At 42.7% G+C, this 25,097-nt stretch overlaps 1 protein-coding gene across 1 annotated transcript in view; it reads right to left on the minus strand.

Moving 5' to 3' along the window:
• Positions 1 to 25,097, minus strand: part of LOC311244407 (protein bicaudal D homolog 2) — a 62,233-nt gene that overhangs the window by 28,193 nt on the left and 8,943 nt on the right. The window contains exons 3-6 of the mRNA XM_084333897.1: positions 20,742 to 20,954; positions 12,663 to 12,815; positions 7,571 to 8,083; positions 1,633 to 2,508 (exon numbers count right to left, since the gene is read on the minus strand). Of these exons, the coding sequence (XP_084190023.1) occupies positions 1,633 to 2,508; positions 7,571 to 8,083; positions 12,663 to 12,815; positions 20,742 to 20,954 (1,755 nt within the window). The remainder of the gene's footprint in view (positions 1 to 1,632; positions 2,509 to 7,570; positions 8,084 to 12,662; positions 12,816 to 20,741; positions 20,955 to 25,097) is intronic.

A 25,097-nucleotide genomic window follows, 5' to 3' on the forward strand; every position in this document is an offset into this window, starting at 1 on the left:
ACAGCGATCTGAATGGGTTTCAGAGGCACTCTGACTGGCACCCTGTTTCTAAAACACTGAGAAATAAACCAGCTGAAATGGTGAACAGCGGACATCTATGTAATAGATACAGGGTTCCCACAGACAGTGCTAAATTAAAGTCAAGGACATTAAAGTTCTTTCCCAACCTTTCACTGCCACACTACCCAAGGTTAACCCTTTCACTACCACACTACAGAGACGGTTAACCAGTGAAAGGTTAACCTGCTGTAGTGTGGTAGTGAAAGGGTTAACCTTCAGTAGTGTGGTAGTGAAAGGGTTAACCTTCGGTAGTGTGGCAGTGAAAGGGTTAACATCAAAGCAGCCAGACGGCAGACGCTTGGACACTGCTGTGTTGTGTGTAACACGCAGCGGTCCCCTGTGATGTTTGCTTTGCACCAAACGTTCCACCCAAAAATGGAATTTCAGTCCAGATTAGGCCAAATTCTGCAATATTCCACGTTTTGCAGTTGATTCCATTTTTATTGGTCAATTCCGTCCGCGATTCCGTGAACGCGGATTTCATATGGCTCTAGGAGAGGCTCCGATTGAATCCGGGACACAGACATGCAGCCAATGGGACACTGGCTCTGTTCATGGTCACGAATGGCTTCCAGCTTCATTGATTTACCTACTACCGATGACAAACGTGTTGTTTCCGTTTTTATTTTTGACATACTTGCAGCACACGGAACAACTCATCACTACAGCCCCAGCATCATACTGGAGCCAGTCTCTTGAGACACCGCTATCTCCAAACTTCCACTCCTCTCGAAACTTTCTTTTATTCGGTGGTCCTGCTCTAATTTTGGCCCTGGAAACAACCAAAATCAGTCAGTGTTTCAGACTCTACTCTTATCTGAAAGTGCTGAAGGAAGCCGTTACCTCGACATCTGAGAAAAAGAAACCGTGTAAACCTCCACTCAGACCCTCCACACACCACCCCCACGTCAGCAGGGCCCAGACTGGGCTGACACAGGCATGGAGCTCCTCAGAACAGAAATATCAGCCGAAACACGACCAATGTTTCTAAAAACACACTTCTTCAATCAATATCTACTATCCTGTACTCTTCCACCAATTAATCTTCTATATTACTACCTACTATACTAACATGTCTCTACTACTAAGCACACAACACTGCAGCAGTTTCAACACCGTTTGATGATCATTGTTACTCAGCTGAAAGAGTTGTACCCTTCCTGTTGACTTGTTGTCGTACAGAACTAAAAGCGCTCAGCTACATCAGTGGTTCCCAAAGTCGGGGTCGCGACCCAAAGGTGGGCCGCGAGCAGCCACGGGAGGGCCGCCAGATGATTTTAATAGTATTTTAATGAGGCTATTATTATTATCATTATTATTTTGCAACAAGTTAGCCATCTCATAAATAGCACATATAAATGAATAACTAACTTGAACTAACTTAATAGGATTGAAGTGATATTTGGCTTAAAAAATCGGTCGCCTGGCAAAAAAAAAAGCCTGACGATGTGCATTGGGCCGCGGCTCTCTGACGCCTTATTTTCTGGGTCCCGGCCTGAAAAGTTTGGGAACCCCTGAGCTACATGACTAAATGTGAATGTGATCGGAGCTCTCTCTCCCTCTCTCCCTTACCTGGAGGTGTTTGATCTGGCACCGGATGACGGCCACCAGGTTGCGGACGTTGGAGGGGTCCCTGAAGTCCAGGGTGGGGGATCCGGGGCAACTGGGGGGGTCTCCTCCGCGGTCCACGCTGTCCACCTCCCCCATGAACTGCAGCGCCGCCGCCTTGGAGATGAACAGGTCCGCGTTGGTGCGCTTCTTCTGGGCGCCGGGGTTGAGGTGGTGGGGCCTCCGTGCGACGACGCCCCCGCCCCCCACCGCCCTGGCGCCGTCGCGGTAATAGTCCAGGGTGACCCGCTTGGGCGTCAGGTTGTTGCACACGCAGATGTGGTGGTAGAGGTTGGACAGCTCCTCGGAGAAGGCCAGCAGCTCCTCCTGCGCCACGCTCAGGTGGCCCTCCGAGTCCGTGGCCACTTGGCGCGTGGCTCCGATCTCCTTCTCCAGCTCGCCGATGCGCTCCTGGTCCTGCCGGCTGGACTTGATGCACTGGCGGATCTTGTCGGCCAGCTCCTGGGCCTCGCCCCGCCAGCGCTCCTTCTCCTGCTTGCAGCGCAGCTCCAGGTTGCTGTAGCGGACGCCCGCCTGCGACAGCTCCTCCCGCAGCGCCAGCAGCTCCTCGCTGGCGGCGCGCATGCGGGCCTCCAGCACCTCCGTGCTCTTGGTGTCCAGCTCGTAGTCGAAGTCCACGTCGTCGTTGTTCTCCGCGTCGTCCTCGCCGTGGTGGTGGTGGTCCGCCGCCCTCCTCTGCTGGCTGCCCTGCACCGCCTCCAGCTGCTGGGTCAGAGAGCCCACCTTGTCCTCCTGCTGGTTCAGGGCCTGCTTGGACAGGACCAGCTGCATCTGCAGGTCCTCCACGGTGCTCGCCAGGCTGGCCTTCTCACGCTCCGCCTGGGGGACGGAGAGAAGGAGACGGGAACGTTCAGACTAAAGAGGCGTTAGGAGCGTCGATACAGGGAATACCCTGCAGCCGACTGCCATCATTGCTAAGCAGAGATTTACTTTGGCTCGTTTTTATCCAGGACTAGATTGATTTATTCCAAACTTTATTAACAGATTGGGTACAATACAAGCAGGGTTCATTATTAACTACACTCCCAGCTGACTTGTAAATATCATCAATGACTTTTGATATAATCGCCAACCTTCGTCAATGAAGTTGTACATGTTTTAATTGATTGTTATCCTTACTTAATTGTTATGATTATATATGCCGTGGGATTTTATATGCCATTTTATACGAACTCTGTATGTACACTTGACGTGACTGTAAATTAGGGGAAACCTCAGTTGCCTTTCGAGTTTAAATAAAGGTTTGACGTGAAATTAAATGAAATACATGTCACCCTACGCTGCCTTTGATCTCATTAAATGATTCACGTGTTAAGAGAGTACCAGAGACACAGCGTCTGAACCTACTCTTGTAACATCTGCCGTGCAGGAGCATGCTCACTACCCATCCCCCACATCTAAGTGCATTCTGAATAATACATCTCCTTCTGGGAGGAAACCAGGACAAGAAGGTCAAGGTATTCTTTAAATTGGAGCACCCTTTATTTCTAGAGCTAAATGAACGGTGGCGAGTGTGTAAAATTGTTTCATGACCGTTTACATGGAGCCGTGTGGTGTTTGTCGAGCAGGCTTATAGGACTGCCTGAATGTATACAAACACAGGCATGATGCCGTCTAGAACAGGAAACGCCTGTCGGGCAAATGCTGCTACTCAGTCATGCAGACCAAAGCCACACCGGTCTGATTTTTTACTTCTCGCCGTTACCGGAGATAGTCTTTAACAAATGCAGTGTTTGTAGGTGTATACGTGTTCGTAGGAGTATAACGGTGTGCGTTTTAGCCGACATCGGCTTATCTTACTGAAACGCTGTTCAAACCGCCTTTGATGTTGAAAAGGGGTGGAAACTACTCCACGAGACTTGAAAGTTGCCTGAAGGCTGCGAGGCGAATGTAACTCAGCCTTCTGAGAACCACAACACAGACTCTAGCCCTCTCAGAACTAGACTCGTATGGTCGTTTAAGATAAGAGACTTTAATAACCCCTGGCAAGAAATTGTGTTGTTGTCCTTACTATTTGGGATATGGCATTTACAAACAACATGATAAACCCCAGCTCTGAAAGTAAGAGTGGATTCTGGGGGTGAAAGCGGACACGTTTGTCGTGTTGTGACCACTTCCTGTTCCATCGGTCGGCACAAGAGAGCGGTTCAGTTAAAAGGAACACGCCAAACTTTTTGGGAAATTAGCTTATTTGCCATCTACCCTGGAGTTAGACAAGCAGATACATACCCTCTTCTTCTCTGTGCATGCATTAGGCTTAGGGAACAGCCGCACAGTTAGCCTAGCTTATCGTCATTCACTGGAAGTAGGTGTGCCAGTGTAGCCTAGTTCCCAACGGTCACATTTTGAAATACACTCCAAATACAACTCCAAAACATACCTGTAAACATGTTGTGACCCGTGTATTTCCCACATGGAGAAATATATTTTTTTTTAAATTAGAAATTTTTGTTTTCTAAGCAGATAGATGTTTTTCAAAAAACAGGGATTTTGAGGTGATGAAATCACTGTGCCCAGGCAGCAGTGGTTCGGCAAAAAAAATATTCAGAGTATATATCTGCTTAGAAAACTAAAATGTCAAATGTTTTATTTTATTTTTCTCCACGTGGTAAATACACAGGTTTACAGGGACGTTTTGGAGTGTATTTCGTGACTGTTGGGAACTAGGCTACACTGGCACACCTACTCCCAGTGAATGACGCTAAGCTAGGCTAACGGTGCGGCTATTCCCTAAGTAAGGCCTAAGCCTAATGCATGCACAAAGAAGAAAAGGGTATCTGCTTGTCCCCAAAAGGTGGCGTGTTCCTTTAAAACCAACGTAAGGATTTTCAAGACAAGTAATTTCCTGGAGACCAGTATTCAATATCAGTCTGTGAATGTATGCAATGTAGGCCTCCTACTACCCCGACATTTATTTGGCACCAAAACAGAAACCCTGGCATAATATAGGCCTGTAGCATCAGACATTTCCCCTTATTTTACAGATCTAGAGTAAACATGCCCTTTGTACTGTGTTAGTTCAGTAATTCTTCTTCTTTATCCAATTAGTCCGTCCGTGTAGAATATACTTAAATTCTCCCTGGTTTCGGCACCACTTTGTTTGCACAATAAACTGTTCCAAATCCTCTTCTTATTTAAACACGTATGATTATTCATATTTCACAGTTTTTGTTCTTCATGTTCCATTGACGACCAGGAGGCAGAAATGCAGTTCTCAATTCCATTTCATTTAATTCGTTTCTCCCTTTACAGGTTTCTCTAGGCAGAGCAGCAGCGAGGCATAGCTTGTATTCTAACAAACATTCTGTCAACCTCTCCCGAAGGATCAAACACACCTTTTACAGGTGGCACGCGTCACTAATTAGCGTTCAATTGTGTGGTCTAGGCCTGCGCGCAGCTGACTTCCCACTGGGGGCAAAAATGGTGCGTTACAGAATCTAGTCTATAATGCAATCTAATTCTAAACAATATGATAAACAATTTAAAGTGAATCTCCATTTAGGCTATTATAAAACATATTTATGCCAATTCGATTACAATAATAAATGATATATTTCAAGCTGTTCAAATTATATTACTATCAAAAAGTCACAACACCTGACTGCATAAAACACTTTTTTTTTTTTTTTTTTTTTTTTTATTATTATCTGGCGACTCCCACTTTGGGAACCTCTGGTTTAAATAATGGTTTGGTTGGGAATAAATAAGAAGAGTTGGTTGCAATTCTTACAAAGGATTTCTGAGCTCTATGGATTGTTTGTAAGTAAGATGGGTAAGTGCCCAAATTATATTGCAGTAAGAGATGTGAGGATAAATTAAACTGTAATACAAAGTTAGTAATGTGCTCTTTTTTAATTGTTTTTTAACCCTTTTTATAATGCCCAACGATTTTGAAACCTTCTTGCAAACAATTTCACAATGATTCTTAACACTTTCAGAGCCCAAGCTTAACCTTGATTTACCGGTTAAATGCCCACCATCCACTTCAATGTTAGCGTTAATAACGCCTAATCTATGTTTTAAATTATGGCTATGTGTCTAATCTGCCCGTCGCTTATCAAAGACTCGTTTCCAGTCAACATTGTCGAAGCGGATTTTTTTTTTTTTTTTTTATCGGTTCATTTTTGTTGTATAGCATTTTGAAAAGCCCTCGTTTTCAAGGAAAATAAAAAGATCCATGATAAAAGACGTTTACTGGAATATTCTAGAATACACAAAAACGTTGTCATTTTTCGGCCTATTTATGAATCATTTTCAAATGAAGGCTAGATTATCGATAGTATATGTGTACGTATGCACGCTGGGGCCGCAAGCTGAAAATCGATTATCCGAGTTCCTCATCAGCGATCGCGCACACACACACACACATAGGGGACACATTGATATCTCAGCGAATACAACTCTGATTATCCCAAGACTGGTCAAATAGATTACTTACCTCAGATGTTCTCCAAAAAGATCATTCCAATTCCTGATGCCATTCCAAAAATCTATCACTACTGTCTACTATCGATTGGCTACTGTGAATATATATTCCAGGCTGATTCCCGTCCTGCGATGACTTCCATGTTGAGCAGACAGCTTGCCAGCTCAGGGAGCCAGCTGGCTCCGCCTCTACATATCGACTGATCCCAGGTCAGTCTAAGCGACTGACGTGCAGTTACTCAGGGATAGACGATAGGGGGTGCTTTTTTCCATTCTGAGCTGCTGGAGGAGCTGCTGTACCAACGGGAGACTTGGTTGATGAAATATGAAATCAGATCGCTAATAAAAAAATAAAACACTAATACACATCGTGGGCATTCAGGCATTGTGCTGATAAAACGTCATATGACGTGATGGGCACTGAAAGTGTTAAAGCAGAGTTTCTCATCGATATTGACACCTAAGAATTTCACTGATGAAACTTGTGCAAACTTATTTCTAAAAATAATGAAGTTAGATTTATTGACATTGAGTGATAACTTGTTTAACTGAAACCAATAGGAAAAATTAATGAGTCCAGAATTTGCTTTATCAAGAAGGGAATCAAAATTCTTGTCAGTGACAAAGAGATTTGTGTCATTAGCAAATAATATAGGTGACAATAAACTGGATGCATTTGCAAGATCATTCACATAAATCAAAAACAACAAGGGTCCTAGAATAGACCCTTGTGGAACACCACATTTTAGTACAGCCAGCTGTGATCGATTACCATTGAAAACTACAAATTGCTCTCCGTTTAAGTAATTCTCAACCCATTGTATAACCTGTTTTTTAAGACCATAACATGACATTTTCGATAATAAAATTTCATGATTCACTGTGTCGAAAGCCTTTGATAAATCTAAGAAAATGGATAAGGTATATTCATTTTTCTCCAGTGCAGCTGTAATTTTTTCTCTAAGGTGCAAAAGAGCCATATATGTAGAGTATTTTTTTCTAAAGCCATACTGATGTTCGAACAAGATATTGTTGTCATCTAGATGTTTCATGATTGTACTATATACCAGCTTTTCAAGAATTAAAAAAAAAAACAAGGTAGTATCGATATAGGACGATAGTTTGAGAATACAGAGGGGTCATCAGCTTTAAACAGCGGTATAACCTTGGCAACTTTGAAGGCTTGAGGGATAGTGCCTGATTCAAGGGACATGGAAAAAATTTATGAAAAGGATCAATAATATACAGTATTTCTATGTACAGACAGGCATAGGAGCTTCTGTTGCCTACCTGTAGGAGGTGCTGTTGCCTACCTGTAGGAGGTGCTGTTGCCTACCTGTAGTAGCTTCTGTTGCCTACCTGTAGGAGGTGCTGTTGCCTACCTGTAGTAGCTTCTGTTGCCTACCTGTAGGAGGTGCTGTTGCCTACCTGACCTGTAGGGGGTGCTGTTGCCTACCTGTAGGAGCTGCTGTTTGAGTTTCTGACTGTCCGACAGGTGCAGCTCACTCAGCAGGTCGGAGACCAGGCCGGCGCCCGGCGCGCGCAGGAACACGTCGCTGTTCCGCGGGGTGGAGTAGCGCTGGATGAGGCCGTTAGTCTTGGAGCCTCCCAAGAGAGGAGGGTGAGTAGAACCGGGAGCGGACCCAGGGCCGTTGTTATAGCCACTGTCCTGGTCCTCTCCCTCGCCGCCCTCTCCCCCCCGGCCCCCCTCCTCCTCCCGACTGTCGTCAAGCTGCTCCAGGTGCAGCTCCAGGTTCCCCACGGAGTCGAAGGGGTTGAGGGCCAGGGCGGAGAGCTCCCGCCTCAGACTGTTCTTCTGCTCCCTCTCCTCCTTCAGGGCTTCCAGGGCCTCATCCAGCTGCCTCTCCGCAATCTCCCGCAGGCGCGCCTCCTCCTCCACCTGGGCTCGCAGGTCATCCTGCTCCTCGTCCTTGTGGGTCAGCTCCAGCTTGATGCCCTCGAACTCCACCTGCGGGGGGGGTGGGGGGGGGGGGGGGGTTGTTTAAATCGACACAGTGCCAAACCACTCACATATTCCTCCTATCTAAAGGAACTCATCGATCCCCCGACCTCCACCCGCTCCCTCCGCTCTGGACACTCAAACACACTCAACCCATACACAGGACACACCTCCACACCATGGAGGCGACCGGGCCTTCTGCTCAGCTGCTCCTCGGCTGTGGAATGCCCTCCCCGACCATCTGAGAGCACCACAGGCCGTTGAGGTTTTTAAAAGGGGCCTAAAAACATTTATTTTTAACTGAATTATTATTTTATTTTATTCTTTTAATTTCCTTTGATCTGTATGTTTTTTCCATTTCATTGGTCGTTTTATTCACTTTAATTGTTTTCATTCATTATTTTTTTTATCTTTATCTCCTGTAGCACTTTGAGATTGTCACAAATATAAAGTGCGTTACAAATTGAATTTATTATTATTATTATTATTATTATTATTATTATTATTATTATTATTATTATTATTATTATTATTATTATTATATTCCCTTTACTTATTTTCAGATTTCCTTTATTGTCAATTGTTTATCGTTAACATTGTTAAAAAAGAGTGAGATTCGCTTTGTTGTGGTTCCTCGACCGTAGCAGCATCAAATATAATATAAAATAGCATAAAATGAAATAAGATCAAATAAAAATAACAGCAAGATGACTGTATACAATTCTAAGAAAGTATGCTGTGTGCAGCAGGGCTCTACGCTAACTTTTTTCCCAAGGAGCACATGTGCTCCTAAATGAAAATATTTAGGAGCACACAAAGAAATTTAGGAGCACAGTGACAAATGTTCAAGCAACACAGAGTTTATTAACAAACGATTTATGACTGTTATTATACTGTGGCTGCGTGTGCACTGTGCATACTAAGGGACAAACATCTGTGCAATAGCACATACCACCAAATTCACACATTGGCCCATGCCTACTAGACACAATGGATATCGGTTGTCAAGCTGTATGTTGTAGTGTTGTCACGATACCAACATTTTGAATTTGATGACAGAACATGGACAATTCTTTATACAATTCTTTAATTCATTATAATTTAAACGCTATTGAAACGTAAATCAAAAATAAAATGATTCTGTTAGAGCTGCTGAGCTATATACTATATCTACTGTCCATCAATATCTTCCTTTTGAATGAAATAGGTTAGAGAGAGAGACAGACTCTCAGCCCCCCCCCTTCCCTCACTATTGGATGCCTGAGCGTTCCCAGGGATAGCTTACATTAGTTGGCGTTAGCAGGTTAGCTTATTTAGAGTTAGCAGCTAACATTAGTTAAGGTTTTTAGCGCGACATGGGTATACAGGAATGGCGAGGATGCAAAGCATGTTAGACCATTGGACCCCGTTGCTCGCAGAGTTTTCGTTGCACATAGAAACAGCGTGACTCGCAAGATGAGTTGTTACAGAGCTGTTGAACGCAGGGCTGAATAGCTAGATGTCATAGCTTCTAAAATGTAAGGTCCGCGCTGCTCTGTGTCTAATATGAAATGACAATTGCGTGTTGACACGCCCACTACGCAAAACAATTACTGGCACACTGTGCTCCTAAATGATTTCTCCAGTTCGCACAAATCTATTTTTAGGGGCAAATGGGAGTGAAATGCTCGCACTGTAGAGCCCAACAGGATGCACATTTAATGCACGTGTGAGTTCATATCGATGGCTATGAAAGTTTAATTATCGTGATAATAAGATTTAGGACGGTGAAAGGTTCCAGCACCTCAACTGGACACAGTGATGAGACCGCATCAGATAAACTAGGGGTTGGTACATTTGCAGTAGGCAACATTTTAGTAACATGCACAAGGGACTAGGGCTGCCCCCTTCATAGTGGATTAATCAGTCCCTTTGGTCTTAAATCAACCTAGATTTAATTTTCATTCAGTCATTTAGCTGAATGCTTTTATCCAAAGCGACTTACAAAGTCAGCAGGAAGGGTACAACTCTGGCACCTAAGGGTAAGTGACATTGTTCGTCAACAGTGTTGAACTTGAGTGCTACAGACTTGAGTGCATAGTAGTGTAGACACATATTAGCATAGTAGGTAGTAATATAGGCAAAGTAGATTCCTTAGTAGTAGACTACTTAGTTAGTACTACCGTAAATCCTCAAATAGAGGAGGGACCTCCAATAAAGGAGGGGCGTCTTATAATGGACGGGGGTGTTGATGCATTTAGACAAACACAGGCCGGTCTCTAATATAAGGTCGCAAAAAAAAGTATTATTTTTTTTTCCGTACCGTGATATAGAATGAGATAAACTCTTGCCTTACATAAACTCTTACATTAACGTTTCCCTCTGGTTAGCTTTAGCGCTAGCTAACGTTGTCATGATATCTAGATCTGTGGTGTCAGCTGGATGACGTTGACTTCGTTTGCAAACGTTAACGTTCGCCATCTATATGGCGTTGGCAGACGAGGCTGGCGTTGTCCAGTTGACACATTACAGACCATGATGGCTATGATAACGTTAGTGCATGTCAACAAGTCGATTCGATTGAGGAAGTCGAGAAGGTACCACACGCTAAACCGTCCCCGGACCCCACAACCTAGTATAGACAGTTCCAACTTCAGTGTGTGAATTACGTTAATCCCACAATTACTCAACTGCACTCAATATTTAAATACCAATGCTAGTCTAAATAAATGTAGACCGACAATGTACGTATAATATATATTTTTTTTAATAATAATAATGCAATAAAAGTCTGAAAATGAAGGGATTATGTCCATGAGTGTCATTTTTAGAAATTAAGGCCTGCCTCTTATATAAGCCTCTCTCTAATAAAGGCCTGGTGCTCTTTGCAGCTGAGGTAAATAGAAGACCCGTCCTATATTTGAGGATTTACGGTAAGTAGAATGCATACTAGTAAAAGACAGTACGAAGGTTAGAATTACATTTTATTTATCTTTCCTTCTTCATTTGAGATGTTGTTTTGAAGAAGTGTGTTTTTAGTCGACGTGGAGAATTGGGCGTGTTTCGGCTGTCCCGACTGTGGTGGGAAGTTCGTTCCACCATTGTGGAGCGAGGACAGAGAAAAGCCTGCTTCGCGAAGGCCAGAAGATGCAGAGCGTAGTTCAAATTAGTTTAGTTAAATCAACTAATTGATTAGTCAACTAAGTCGTTGACTATTAGTCAACTAAGAATTAGGGCTGACCTCGATTAGTCGAATATTCGACTAATGGATCGAAAGGAACCGTAGTCGACTGCCAAACTCTTAGTCGAACGCAAAAAATAAATAAATAAAAAAAAGATTGTAATTTATTTGATTATAAAATCATTCTTTCCAAAAGCAAAGAGGCCTAGAAGACTCAAGCGACTTCGGGTCCTTGAGAAGCGCTATATAAATAAAATTAATTATTATTATTAAGAGTGGCTAACGCTAATAGCGCACAAACCAGCAAGGCTAACTGCCTAAGAAAACGGGCACAGAGGCACTGAAAGAGGATTTCACACACTAGACATATCAAGATGTATCCATCAGTGGACCAATTTCATGCTTTCGCAGAGGACAAGAAGAAAAAATAGATTTTTTATAAAAATAATTTGCATTCGGATAGTCGACTATCTGCCAATTTTGGCCAATCAGTCGACTATACGAATCCTTAGTCGGGGCCAGGTCTACTAAGAATGCATTTTGTCAAGGAGGACGGTCCTGCAAAGAGCTCTCGTCTCCTCCTCCTCCTCCTCCGAACAGCAGCCCAGAGCGGATGATGCTGGTATGCGTACGTACAGAATGTGAGCCCCCCCCCCCCCCATATCTCATTAAAACTGCCCACTGGTCACAGCTATAGCGACGTCCTCTTCCATTGTGGCGCAATAATAATAATAACCCCTCGACAATGAGGGTCTGTGTGTCCCGACACACTGCCGGAGTGAAATGTATCGCACCGGCAGCCAAACTCTGGCGCCTCTGACGCGCCAGACGAGGCTCATCTGCATTCAGGAGCGCTGGTCTCGCGACCTCAGGGGCTAAACCAGTGGGAGATTTACATACCGTGTTGAGGGGAGGAGGAACACGGGTTAGAGCGCTGCTGGTTTAAAGTAAAGTCGAGTAGAATGTACAAGAATGATGTGCGCAAAGGCCCGTCAACATTTCAGCTGCAAATTAAGACGGCGTTATCAAACCCTCAATATGGATGGTGGATGTTGCTTTTACTATGGGTTTTTGGATGCGTTTGGTGCTTGTATTTCAATGCATGTCAGTGCATTTCATTGTTGCAGACATGAAGAATTCTTGATCAAATCTATGTATATATATTTTTTTAATTCCTTTATTCTTCTTTTAAGTAATCGAAGTTATCAAGCATTTATGAGATGCCGAATATCATACGATTCATAAAAGACGATGAATATTTCATAGGGCTCTAAAAACAGCGGCACGTCTGACATTCCAGTCTGCAGACGAGGGATATTATGACTGGATGATCAGGCTTCAGGCTCTAGACACTCTTTGAGGTGAAGAGAGGGCCCAGGGGGGGAGAGGGCCCGGGGGGGGGGGGGGGGGGGTTAATCAATCACTGACCTGGTTCTCCTTCAGCACAGACACCTGCTTCTGCAGGGAGGTGTTCTCCTCCTCCAGCTCACCGTTGTCCTGCAGCTGACGCAGCTCGCGGACCTTGTACTCCTTCATCTCACCCCTCATGTGGCCCTTCTCCGCCTCGAGGCACTCACACTCCTGCAGAACACAAACCACCGTCAGCCGGCGTGCAGCACACAGTGAGCTAAAGAGTCCCCCCCCCCCCCCCTCCTCCCCTGTTGGAACTGCACATACTGTAGGCATTTTGTTGTTTATATTTTATACAGTGTACTAATAATATAATAAACTTTATTTCTATAGCACTTTTCATACAGAAATTGCAAGTGCTTCACAGCAGTAAATAATACAGGCATAAGAGAGCATAAAAAGATAAGAGGTAGGTAAGGTAAATCACAGTTTTTCACATTAGGATCTATGTAACATCCCAATAGGCCTCTCTGTTTACGGTTTCATTCAGTAATAGGAAAAAAGCAGTAATAAAAATAATGAAATAGAATAGACAAGAGTAAAAAAGTGCGGTTTGATTCAGTTTAAAAATAGGCAATACTAAAAATAATAAAATAGCCAGAGTAAAAAAGTTGATAAACGTGTGATAAAATAGTTCAATAAAAATATACAACAACATTTACAACAGAGCATCGCTCATAACACTTAATAGAACAACAGAGCAGTGCATCGCTCTTAATACTTTGAGTTTCTTTACGATGTAATATCTGCACACTTTGTTCCAATTATATTCATCTTGATGTTATTTTATCTTATTCTATGCTATTTTAATTTTATATTATATTGGATGCCGCTACGGTCGAGGAACCACAACAAAGCGAATTTCACTCTTTTTTTCTTTGGCTGTAAAAGGTACCGAATCTGAATCCTCCGCCTTATTTCCTAAAGATATGGCATATTGAAGGATTTTGGGTAGCGTTTTCTTAGAAAATACAACAATTAAGATAATTATATAGGTCTAAGTTAATTTGTCTGTCTGATTATACCTGCATAATAATCCTTCTATATACCTACTTATACACCTGCATATAACCCTTATAACTCTGTTATGATAGCATGTACAACTCTGTAATCCTTTTACATATGTAACGGGTGGGAGGCTCACGCCATAGATATCTATAAAACACTAGATAGCTTAAGGCGGAGTCACCAGCGTCACTGAACCGCCGCCATCTTGGGGCAGTCAGCCTTGAGTGAGAGTGAGTGAGCTGCACAGACAAAAATACTCATAACTCGCTGAAATATTGACGGATTTACAAACGGTTTGGTTTGCTATAAACATCAAAGATGTAGTTATGATACTGCATAATTATAAAACAAATTTTTTTTAAAGATGTTTTTTTTTACAAACCGCTTGAATCATAGCCACGTTAATAATGCTTGTAATAAACCAAACCGTTTGTAAATCCGTCAATATTTCAGCGAGTTATGAGTATTTTTGTCTGTGCAGCTCACTCACTCTCAAGGCTGACTGCCCCAAGATGGCGGCGGTTCAGTGATGTCGCTCTCCATTAGGGTGACCAGGTCAAAATGGTTCAGTCGCAGGACAGCAGCACTGCTCTTGCGGGACAGTGCGGGACACGGGGGGGGGGGGGGGGGGGGGGGGGGGATGGGGGGGGGGGCAAAAAAAAAAAAATGTTATTGCTAATTAAAATTAAATAAATGTATTTATTATTTAAATGCCTATATATCATATTCGACGCAGACGGTAGGCTATATTATATAGCTAATTTTGTTATTAATCTTATTAAACTCACCTCCGGTTTTGGGGATATTAGCCTCCGGATTCTATATTGCCCCCTCCCTCTGGACAGTGTCCCGGCGATACTCCCCGTGTATTCTGTTATTATAACAAACCGACCCTCTGATTCAGTTCTCAATAATAGTCGGGCCAGACTTGCTGAAGAGGCGCTCCTCTGAACAACTATGTGACGTCCCCCTCTCCTCCATGGGTGATGGTGAAGCGGTGGGGATGGGGATCATCTGAAACGGTGTTCTGCGAAATGCGCATGACCCACAATCGTTCACACTACAATAATATCCTGCCACCTTGCTGACGAACGTCTTGTTGAGTCTTGTTGTTGATATATCTTAAACAATATCTTAAACATATGTTTTTCATTGCACCTTTTGAACTGTATATGCATGTAAATATTTGCATGTAATTGGCTTTGCAGCCGAATGTATTTGTAGATGATAAAATGTCGGTACACCTGTTGGAATTCGGAGTGAACTATAGGGTGACGTCACCCAGCTGTCCAAACATATAGGCGATTCGCGCTACGGCAGCAGTTCTCAGCAGAGTAGTAGAATTTCGCAGAACACCGGCTCGGACAGGTGACAGGCAGCGCGACTCGAGTGAGCTGCTCAGCAGCCTCGGCTGGAGATGCATCCTGCTGCAGGACCACAGCATCGACACTCTCAGGACCGTGACACTTTGCGGACCCACACTCTCCAGTCCAGACCAGTGATGCCGGTAACGCGTTACTAAGTAACGCGTTATTGTAATCTGATTACTTTCCCCCGAAAATAGTAATCTAACGCGTTAATCTTTAAAAGCCAGTAATCTGATTGCAGTTACTTGTCCAAGTGGCTGTGCATTACTATTTCGTTACCATCTCATCATAAATTCATAATGCAGGCGGAATGCAGTATTTTATTTCGTTTTCGACAGTCAAAAATACATTTTTGAGCTGTTTTTCTTATTTGGGAGTGACGTGGTGTGGCAGTGAAAGGGTTACACAAGAATGTGTCCTCGCGGCGTGACTGGACTCTCTGTCTGTGAGTGACTCTGCTTTGGCCCAATCACATTCCCCATCCACAGTCTGCGAATCAGAGGCAGAGTAGGGCGGGTCTTCACAGCACGTCATGTGACATATGCGCCAATCGTCTGACAGCAGGGCTCCGTTGCATTCGTCTGAGAATTCCACCCCAAAACGCTTGTCTAAACGAAGTGAAACCGCAAGAAGACTAGAGAGACATTTATAAAAACAATTTAATAGTTACAGTTGATATAATTGAATAGTTCAGCCTGCATTTGTTAGATGTGAATGGATACACTGGTTTTGTAAAACCACTGGCTGGCTGCTCTAATGCTCTCCCACAGTTCTCCAGGTGGGAGAACACGAGTGACAGAGAGAGGGGAGAGAGACACACACACACACACACACACACACACACACACACACACACACAAGCACAAGCACACGCACACACGCGCACACACACACACACACACATACACACAGAGAGGGAGAGAAGGGATTATATAATAATAATAATTATTATTATTATTATTATTATTATTATTATTATTATTATTATTATTATTATATTAGAGATGTAGGCTGTCTGGGTGGGGTTGGAGAGAAAGAGGCATGGGGTGAGAGAGAGAGAGAGAGAGAGAGAGGGGTGAGAGAGAGAGAGAGAGAGAGAGAGAGAGAGAGAGGGGTGAGAGAGGGGTGAGAGAGAGAGAGAGAGAGAGAGAGAGAGAGAGAGAGAAAAGCTCTTATTTGCCAGATTTACAGTTAATTTACATGTTAAAGAGAGACTGCTTGTATGTTTATAGAGAGACATTTATAAAAACAATTTAATAGTTACAGTTGATATAATTGAATAGTTCAGCCTGCATTTGTTAGATGTGAATGGATACACTGGTTTTGTAAAACCACTGGCTGGCTGCTCTAATGCTGTGAGCATCATAGACTGTTGCTTTACCATACTTGATGGTACAGAAGCTGAAGCACTAGTTTAACAATTTACGTTATGTGCAGAGAAACAAGTTAAAAACAATTTATGCACTTTCAATAAAGCGTTTAAAAAAACTGTTGGGGGAACGACGACGACTTCGTAACCTAGTTACTTTCAAAGTAACTAAGTTACTCTGATAATCAAGTAATCAGTAAAGTAACTTGGATTACTTTTTAAAGGAGTAATCAGTAATCAGTAATCGGATTACTTTTACAAGTAATCTGTGGCATCACTGGTCCAGACCCTCGCTCCCATTGGCTGATTTTTTTTTTTTTTTTTTTTTTTTTTATCTTTGAATTGCAGGACATTGTTTTGTTGTTGCGGGACGCGGGACAAACGGCCCAATATCAGGACTGTCCCGCGAGTCGCGGGACAGGTGGTCACCCTACTCTCCATTGGCCGGCAGCGCGGGCAAGCTATCTAGTGTTCTATAGATATCTATGGCTCACGCTGCCCCCGATACTTCCTGTCTCTGCTGTGCAGGCTTCACCCAACCGACCTGTAGGAGTCGCCGTCCACAACGTCCAATCCCCACCCATCGACTTCTACCCGCTACCTCTGTCAATTGAGATAGTATGACGACTGGCCCAAGCCGCAGGCAATTAATACTACAGATCTATACATACATCTGATCTGCACTATACTCAGTAGTACTCGTTTATATATTGTATACCCAGTATACATTTTATATTACTATTACAGTTTTACTGTCCGATTGGACTCTGGTTGGATGCCAAACTTTTTTGTTGTACTGTACATGTGCTGTGTGATGACAACAACCAATTTGAATCTAATCTAACTTGGACCTTAAGCTGAGAGTGTGTTAATATGAAATAACAGTCTATTCTTACTTCTGACCTGATATTACGAGTCAACATTTTAGTTAATGGGTAGCCAGGTGGGTAATATAGGTAATATTATAGGTAATAGGTAATATTATGCCAGGGAGAGGATCTTGGCACTTGGATATTCAGCTTGGAGGAGAGAGTATCCACTGCTCTGCAAACAAACCAACACAATGCAGAGTCCCATCCTGAAGAAGTCCAGAAGTAACATTAATTCAAAGTAATTTAAATCTAACAATAAGGAAGTATGATTCAACTTTTCTAAGCTTGTTGAGAATACAATACGTTTAAAGATTCAGTATAATGAAAATTGTGTTTTCCAATGTCATTGCATTTATTATATTTTTTTTTAACAGAGGGCATTTTAGAACTGACTAAAGGCCTTTGATGTCAACACCCCTGGATATCAACAGAATCCAGTTCCTAGAATGTGGCAGCGATGGTGAAGCGCACATGCAGGAAAAAACATAACGTGTACATTCGGAAAGCATGCTATGCCGGAAGGTCGCTATGAGTCTACCGGCACCAGATGGGCTCTTAATTGTAACCATATTTATTGTAATGCATAATATAACCTCGTTCCCAGTTTTATCTCCTCCGTGAGATAAAGCCTGGTAAAGAACTATGGTCGAAAGTGTGTATGGGGTACAATTTCCGGTGTATGTACTTCCCCTGGTAGCTGCCTCCGAACAGACCAAACTTTTGCCGAATCCTGTCGGCAAACAAGCTAGAACATCCCGGTTGTTACAAAGGGTCAGATTAAACCGAATATATATATTTATTGCTTGAGATCCCTTGTATAATATGTGTATATCGTTTGATATCCCTTGTATATTATTTGTATATATACACGGAATATCCCTTTACCTGGGTACAAACCAGAGTAATATTCGCTCTCCTATTGGACAGCGACCCCTAGGCGCCAACGGCCAAGCCCCCAACGGCAAGTTCAAAGGCAACTCCGGGCATGTCTCAACATGTCCAGAGTCTGCGCAGTAATACGAGACAGAACTGAGGTTGGCACTAGATAATTCACCTTACGTATAAATACGGCGCAGGTGGAAACAGCAGAAATTCGTTCATTACTAGTAAAGCCTTCACCACGAGACAACGTGCAGTGAAGTGAGCAACTTTGCCTCTAAATAGCCTTGAGAACCGCGTGCGAATAGATTGCTAAGGTGTCAGAGTTTAACGCAGTAACGTTGAGTTCGACTTATTCTAATGTGAAGTAATAGTCTATCATTTATAGTGTATCGTGCGGCTACCGTTCTTCAGTGACCAGCATTACCACCGGTTCGTCGTGTATATAGCTAGTGCACTTATCCAGGCTGGGCGGCCTAAGCTCGTGCCCCCACCCGAGGAGTCCTAGACGAGAACCGTTGGATATGTACACCGGAGAACCTACACCGGCGACTGCAGAACCATTTCTGGTTGGATTATATTGCTTTGGGACCGTGACTGCTGGAGCAGAGAACCGTCGACCCCACTGTCGTTTGGGATCTACCCCCGTGAGGATCATCACTCGAGCCCGCCTCTAGGAAGAGGCTGGCTAGCTGTCTTCCATGCTGTCGAGCATACTGGATTATAGCTGTTGCTTTGTCTACTGATCAAGGGAGTACATGCACTGGCTCCTGTATCTGGAACCTCGTTATTCCTCGTTGACCCAGACTTTGTACCCGAACATTCCTCTACCCCGGCCGGCCTTACACCCGGAGGGAACCCCCCAGTGTCTCCAGCTGGTACTAGTGTGCCCTATGTAATTGCTCTACCACAGGTGGCGTCAGTTTAGACCCATCCTAGTATTCATACTATTCTCATTGACTTACGCTCTTGACTTACTTTACGTGTGTTCTTCGCCATACAAGCGCGAGCCTAATTCTCAATCTGTAACCTAACGTTGCTTAATAATAATAAATACCCTCTAAATAGTACTTTATGTGTCAATGCCGTATTCTTGTGTGGGTGTTCATCACCATATATATTCATGTACTGTATGGCCAGTAATTAAAGTACATAACTAGTAGTGGTTTAATATATCATACTCTTTAATACAGTCAGGGAATTGTACCCCTCAGTTACACCGGTCATGTAGTAAATTCTTCAGGCAAAGCCGTTGCAGTGGCTTAAACGAGGAAATATTGTGCACTTCACACGTTTCTATAATTGTTTTGTCTAAACAGGAAAGCCTGTAGCCGGTACTTACTGTACTTCCGTTTACACACTTTAGGAGGCATATCTTTACCAGCCTATGCATAATATAACTGATGGGGCATACAGACCCTCATCTGCACCTTGATTACACTCTCATATGCGTATACTCTAATTATATTGTTAACACTGCCTATATTTACTTTTCTACTGTACTATAATGTATTACCTGTATTAGGTCTTCTACTATTACCATGTACCTATTCCTCCCCTTCCCCCCCCCTCCACCATGCTGCTGCTATGATGCCTGAATTTCCCCAAGGGGATCAATGAAGGAATATCTCATCTCATCTTACTTGACCTGGATATGAAGATACTATACTAGTGCAACATATAGCGAGATCAGACGGAGCGTTCAAGGGCTATATGTGAGGTCGCTGAAGGAGCTTTGTGTGGAACGTTTAGGACACAACCGCGTTTCAAATTAAGTTTACGTCTGCAGCTTTTCCATGAGAGCGTCATGTTTACGGGGGGAACTACAAGGCCGTTTACGAGGAGAGTGGTTTTAATTTCAGCGACGCCGGCGACATTAAGCAGCAAAATAACACTGCTGGCTAGGTGCATATCGGGGAAAAACGCTGGAAATCAAGCCGTTTCAGACATCCAATCTGCTTCCTTGAAGATATTGCATCATGCACTCTGGTTACCGTGATTGGGCCGTTGGTCACATCTTAACAGAGTGGTGTGAGGACAACGCTCAGTGTTCTTAACAATCAAGCATCTATTGATTAAGATTTTAATGTCAGAAATCTATTCATTCTCTACCGTCTATATTTATGGCAATTTTATGCTAATTGTATGCCTTTATGTGCACTTTGGGCTGCAATTCTTGTATGAAGGTGCTTTACAAATAAAGTTTATTATTATTATTATTATTATTATTATTATTATTATTATTATTATTATTATTATTATTATTATTATTATTATTATTATTATTATCTACAGTATAATGTCTAGAAGAGTTGGCTGTGATCAGAGAGGGTGCACTAAAACACCTATAAAACTAATAAAATTATACATCTGAAGCTGAAAATAAGTATACTCGTGACATTAACATCCCACAATAAGCATTACCGGTAGTTGTGACTGAATAAAAAATAATAAAAAATCATTGTACTGGATCTTTAAGATGATGCAATGCAGGGGGGCGTGGCCAACAGCAGCACCGTACCAATCATAGACCTGATACAGTACGAAGAGAAAATTTTCTTTGGTAAAAAAAAAAAGACAAAAGAAGTGTTGCCCTCTGTACCTTCTTCAGTTGAGTGGAGAGCACCCCCAGCCTATCGATGTCGGCGTGGGCGTTGCCCAGGGCGAGGCGCGCCTGCTTCAGCTCCGCCTGGACCTCCTCCATGCGCGTTGCCATGGCAGCCTCCTTGCTGGCCGTCTCCTGCAGCAGGCTCTCCTCCCGGCACTCTCCATCTGCGGCCGCGCGCTTCTGACTGCACACAGAGTCCGCAAACGCCTACACACACACACACACACACACACAAACAAAGGAAACGGGGCAGAGTTTATTTAGCGGGAGCTGAACAATGTTAATGTGACTGTTTGAGAAGAGAAGACAATAGGCGCTCGCGCCGTTCCCAGTCATATCAAGACACCAGACGTCTTTACGGAACGGAAACAGGACTTCCCCCGCAAACCAGCAGCTGCCGAAACCCGATCACACCATAAACGAGCGCTGTGCTTCGGCCCGGAGGCGTGGTGCTCTATGTGAGAAATGTGAGGGCTCAGCCGTGACTTACATTTCTGTTTCTACATGGCTGGGATAGAGCAATGCCTCGGAGCAGAAGCGCCGTTCTATTATTGGATTCACTACATTTCTACTGGACAGACGTGATATCTAGGCCAACGCTCATTAATACTGCTAAACTAGGCTTTTCTTTCTTAATTCTCCTCAGTTAGCCTAGGACAGCCAAAAACCGACCAATCTTTCGCCATCGACTACAAACACACTTCAATCAATATCTGAAATGAAAGATAAGAAACATTTAGAAAATAAACACCTTCTTACTGTCTTCTACTATCATGCACTCTACCACTAAGTACCTACTAATACTAATATGTCTCTACTACTGCAGCACCCAAGTTTCAACACTGTTTGATGAACATTGTTACTCAGCTGAAAGAGTTGTACTTGTACCCTTCCTGCTGACTTGTCGTACAGAACTTGTAAGTCGCTTTGCATAAAAAAGGAGCGTTCAGCTAAATGACAGACTGTAAATATACGTGACCCCCACCCTATATTTCTTAATTCCCATGTGAAATGTCAAGAGCATTTGCACAAATAGGGAAAGAAATGTTAACCCTTTCACTGCCGCACCACCAAACAGTTAAGCCTTTCACTGCGACAATACAGAAGGTTAACCCTTTCACAACCACAAAACAGAAGGTTAACCCTTTCACTGCCACACAACAGCAGGTTAACCCTTTCACTGCCACACTACAGAAGGTTAACCCTTTACTATCACACTACCGACGGTTACCGTCGGTAGTGTGATAGTAAAGGGTTAACCTTCTGTAGTGTGGCAGTGAAAGGGTTAAGAGAATTTGCACAAATTGTCTTTGTAAATTAGATTTCGTCTGATGCTGAGCTGCCAGGCGTTCTCTGCACGTAGCCTACCCAGTGACTCACCCAGACACACATTATGCACAATTTGGCCTATGAGCGCTACCCTCCAATACCCATGGTTCCCACAGACATTGCTAAATGAAATTCAAGGACTTTCAAGTAGGGCACCAGAAAAGAGATGGCTCATGGGAGAAGCTCTCATTATGCCAGGGAGAGAGAGGATCTTGGCACTTGGATATTCAGCTTGGAGGAGAGAGTATCCACTGCTCTGCTCAATGTTTGTCACTGTTTATGTCAATAAACCTGTGTTAACAAGCAATAGCCTGTACGTCCTATGTATATATCTCATCAACAAACCAACACAGGGATACAATTGATTTTAAATGCTGTTTTTTTATAGAAAAAAATGTATCCAATATTTATGGCTTAAAACCAATTTCCGACAATTAGTTACACTTTTATATAAAAAAATATATATTTCTTGATTTAGAACAATTTCATCATGGATGAACAAATCTTTCAATGCGAATGGTCGATTTGAATTTCAAGGACTTTTTAAGCACCTTTTCAAGGAATTCCAGGCCTTGACTTTTTATTACATTTTTTAGGCACTTTAAGCACTTCAAGGACCTCGTGCGAACCCTGATTACCTCTGTCTGCACTGCAGCTATCGGTGCGCATGGATCTCTGCTGATAGAGCACGGTCATGTGAGGAGCTGTAAAGGCTAGTAAATACAACACCATGTTGTGGTTATATAATAACGGCAATTCCCAAAGGGCATGCGCCCGTTCCACTCCGCCACATCTCTGTCCGGGAGAACGTATAGGCTGCTGAACCGACAAGAATTGCGGTTTTATGCAGATGATGTGAAATAGCTGGAAATCCTTCAGAAATAAAGAGCTTTACTCACACGCAGGGTTTTATAACATTGAAATCTACCAATATTACTCCAACTCTTGGCAACAATTCATAACTAAATGTCAAGATTCCCCTTCAGCAGCATTATCTATTTCCGGCCACTGGTGTAGAATAGAATTAGAATAGAAGTACTTTACTGATCCAGAGGGAAATTCAGCACAACAGATCGCTCACAATAAACATTTAGGTAGTAAAACATCTAAAACAAGAATAAGAACAAGAGTACACAGTCAAGAGATATACATTCTAAAATATACATATACATTCTAAAATATACAGTCCAAAAATATATAGTAAAATGTACAGGAAGATATACAAGGATTTACCACTGGATGGGTGTATTCACAAAAGACAAAATGTGACAAGATTTGAACGATATAAATCGTACATAAACCAGTTCAATATGTTTCAGCATGATCGATGGAAGGTTTTTGAGTCTCACGTCAATGACGCCGATAATAGGAAATAATAATCAACCTCTGATATCTGTTGACCATGATCGTTTCTGTGGTAGCATAAAAGAATGTTCCAAATAATTTGAAATAATAACAACAGAGGCCTTGCACAAATGTTTGTGTGGTTCTCCTTCTTCCAGTATGGCTGCCTGTAACCATTAGTAACCACTTTCAAAATAAAATGCTGAATCTCTGTACAGTGGTAGTCGTTAAACACTGGAAAGGCGTGATATTACTGCCCCACTGTGACTCGTTTACAAGATCCAGTAATAAGACATAAAATTATACATTTCTCGAATGTCTTTCGTGGCGTTTGTGATCATATAATGTTTTTATTTTTAGGTTCTGCATTTATTATTTTTGTTGTTCTACTGTCATTCTATTGTCAATCGTTATTATTATGATCTGGTGTTGTTCTGTTCTTGACTCCCTGGATGCAGAGACGTTATCTGTGTCCAAGAGACACAAGTGACAAGTAAGAAGCAAGAGAAGCTGCATCCTCCTCAACATTTACAGCCTAAAGCGGTTATTTTCACAGTGTTTTCCAAAACGCGCCGTGGCAGGAGAGATGGCAGATAGAGGAGGCATGAAGTGTGAAAGGGTCAGGAGCCGGGGTTGTGAGGGTTCAGCATGTGACCCAACTAGTCACAAGGTTAAGCTACAAGGATCTTCTTCAAGACATTCTCACACATTTGTGTTGACTATTGAGCTTTGCATTAAAGCTTTAGTTTAGAACCAGAGAATGTAGCCGTATCCTAACCCTGTAATCATTCTGGGCAATGTCTGCCACGCTGCTGTTTTCCATATCTCCCAAATTCATTCATGCATTTCAAAGCTGAAAGTCAGAGTAATTCCCTTTTGCATGAATCATCACCACCATTCACTATCATATTTGATCGATTAAATTCTAGATTGCCAGTAACCTTTGCGTTACAAAACGTAGGCCTATATATTGCGTGGGACTTTACTTCTAGTTAATCTTGGCCCTCTGTAGGATTTAGCAAGCTAATGATTTATAGTTAAAGGTCATGAGAAAGTTGAAACGGTCACACAAGACTGGATTTTTTGGGGGAATTTGTTAAGCTTAGAAGATATAATCTTGATTTCTTTCGAACCCCCCTCTAATATTCATCAAACAATTTAAATCATATAGGATAACATAATGATGGCATTGCATTTTGACAGTTAATTTTATCAGCCATTATCAATAAGATATATATCGAGTAAGACTTATCTGAAACGGCCCAGTATCGGCTAGGGCTGTCCGAACCAATTCCAAAATTCAAATAGAATTTACCCAAATGAAGATGTTGAAAGTCAAAACACCCATCAATTATGTAAAATAGGACAGCCGTTTAATTTGATTTGCTCATTCTCAATCTCAACACAGTTCCCCTGTCTGAATGTATCCATGGCCCCTTGCATGCTGGCTCTCCAATTCACTGTGGAAGAATCTTGCAATACATCCTCTCCATTAGTTTTGTTGTTATCACACGTCAAAGGTAGCATTGTGGCAGAAAAGACCCTGATGAGGAGATTAACAGTAAGACTCCTCAACATTAGGGATGCTCGATATTGGCTTTTTTACCGATACCGATATACCGATATTGTCCAACTCTAAATAAAATCAGAATTTGTTCTTACTTGCTTGCCTGGGTA

The sequence above is a fragment of the Notolepis coatsorum genome (genome assembly GCF_963971535.1).
Source record: "Notolepis coatsorum genome assembly, chromosome: 17".
Lineage (NCBI taxonomy): Eukaryota > Metazoa > Chordata > Actinopteri > Aulopiformes > Paralepididae > Notolepis > Notolepis coatsorum.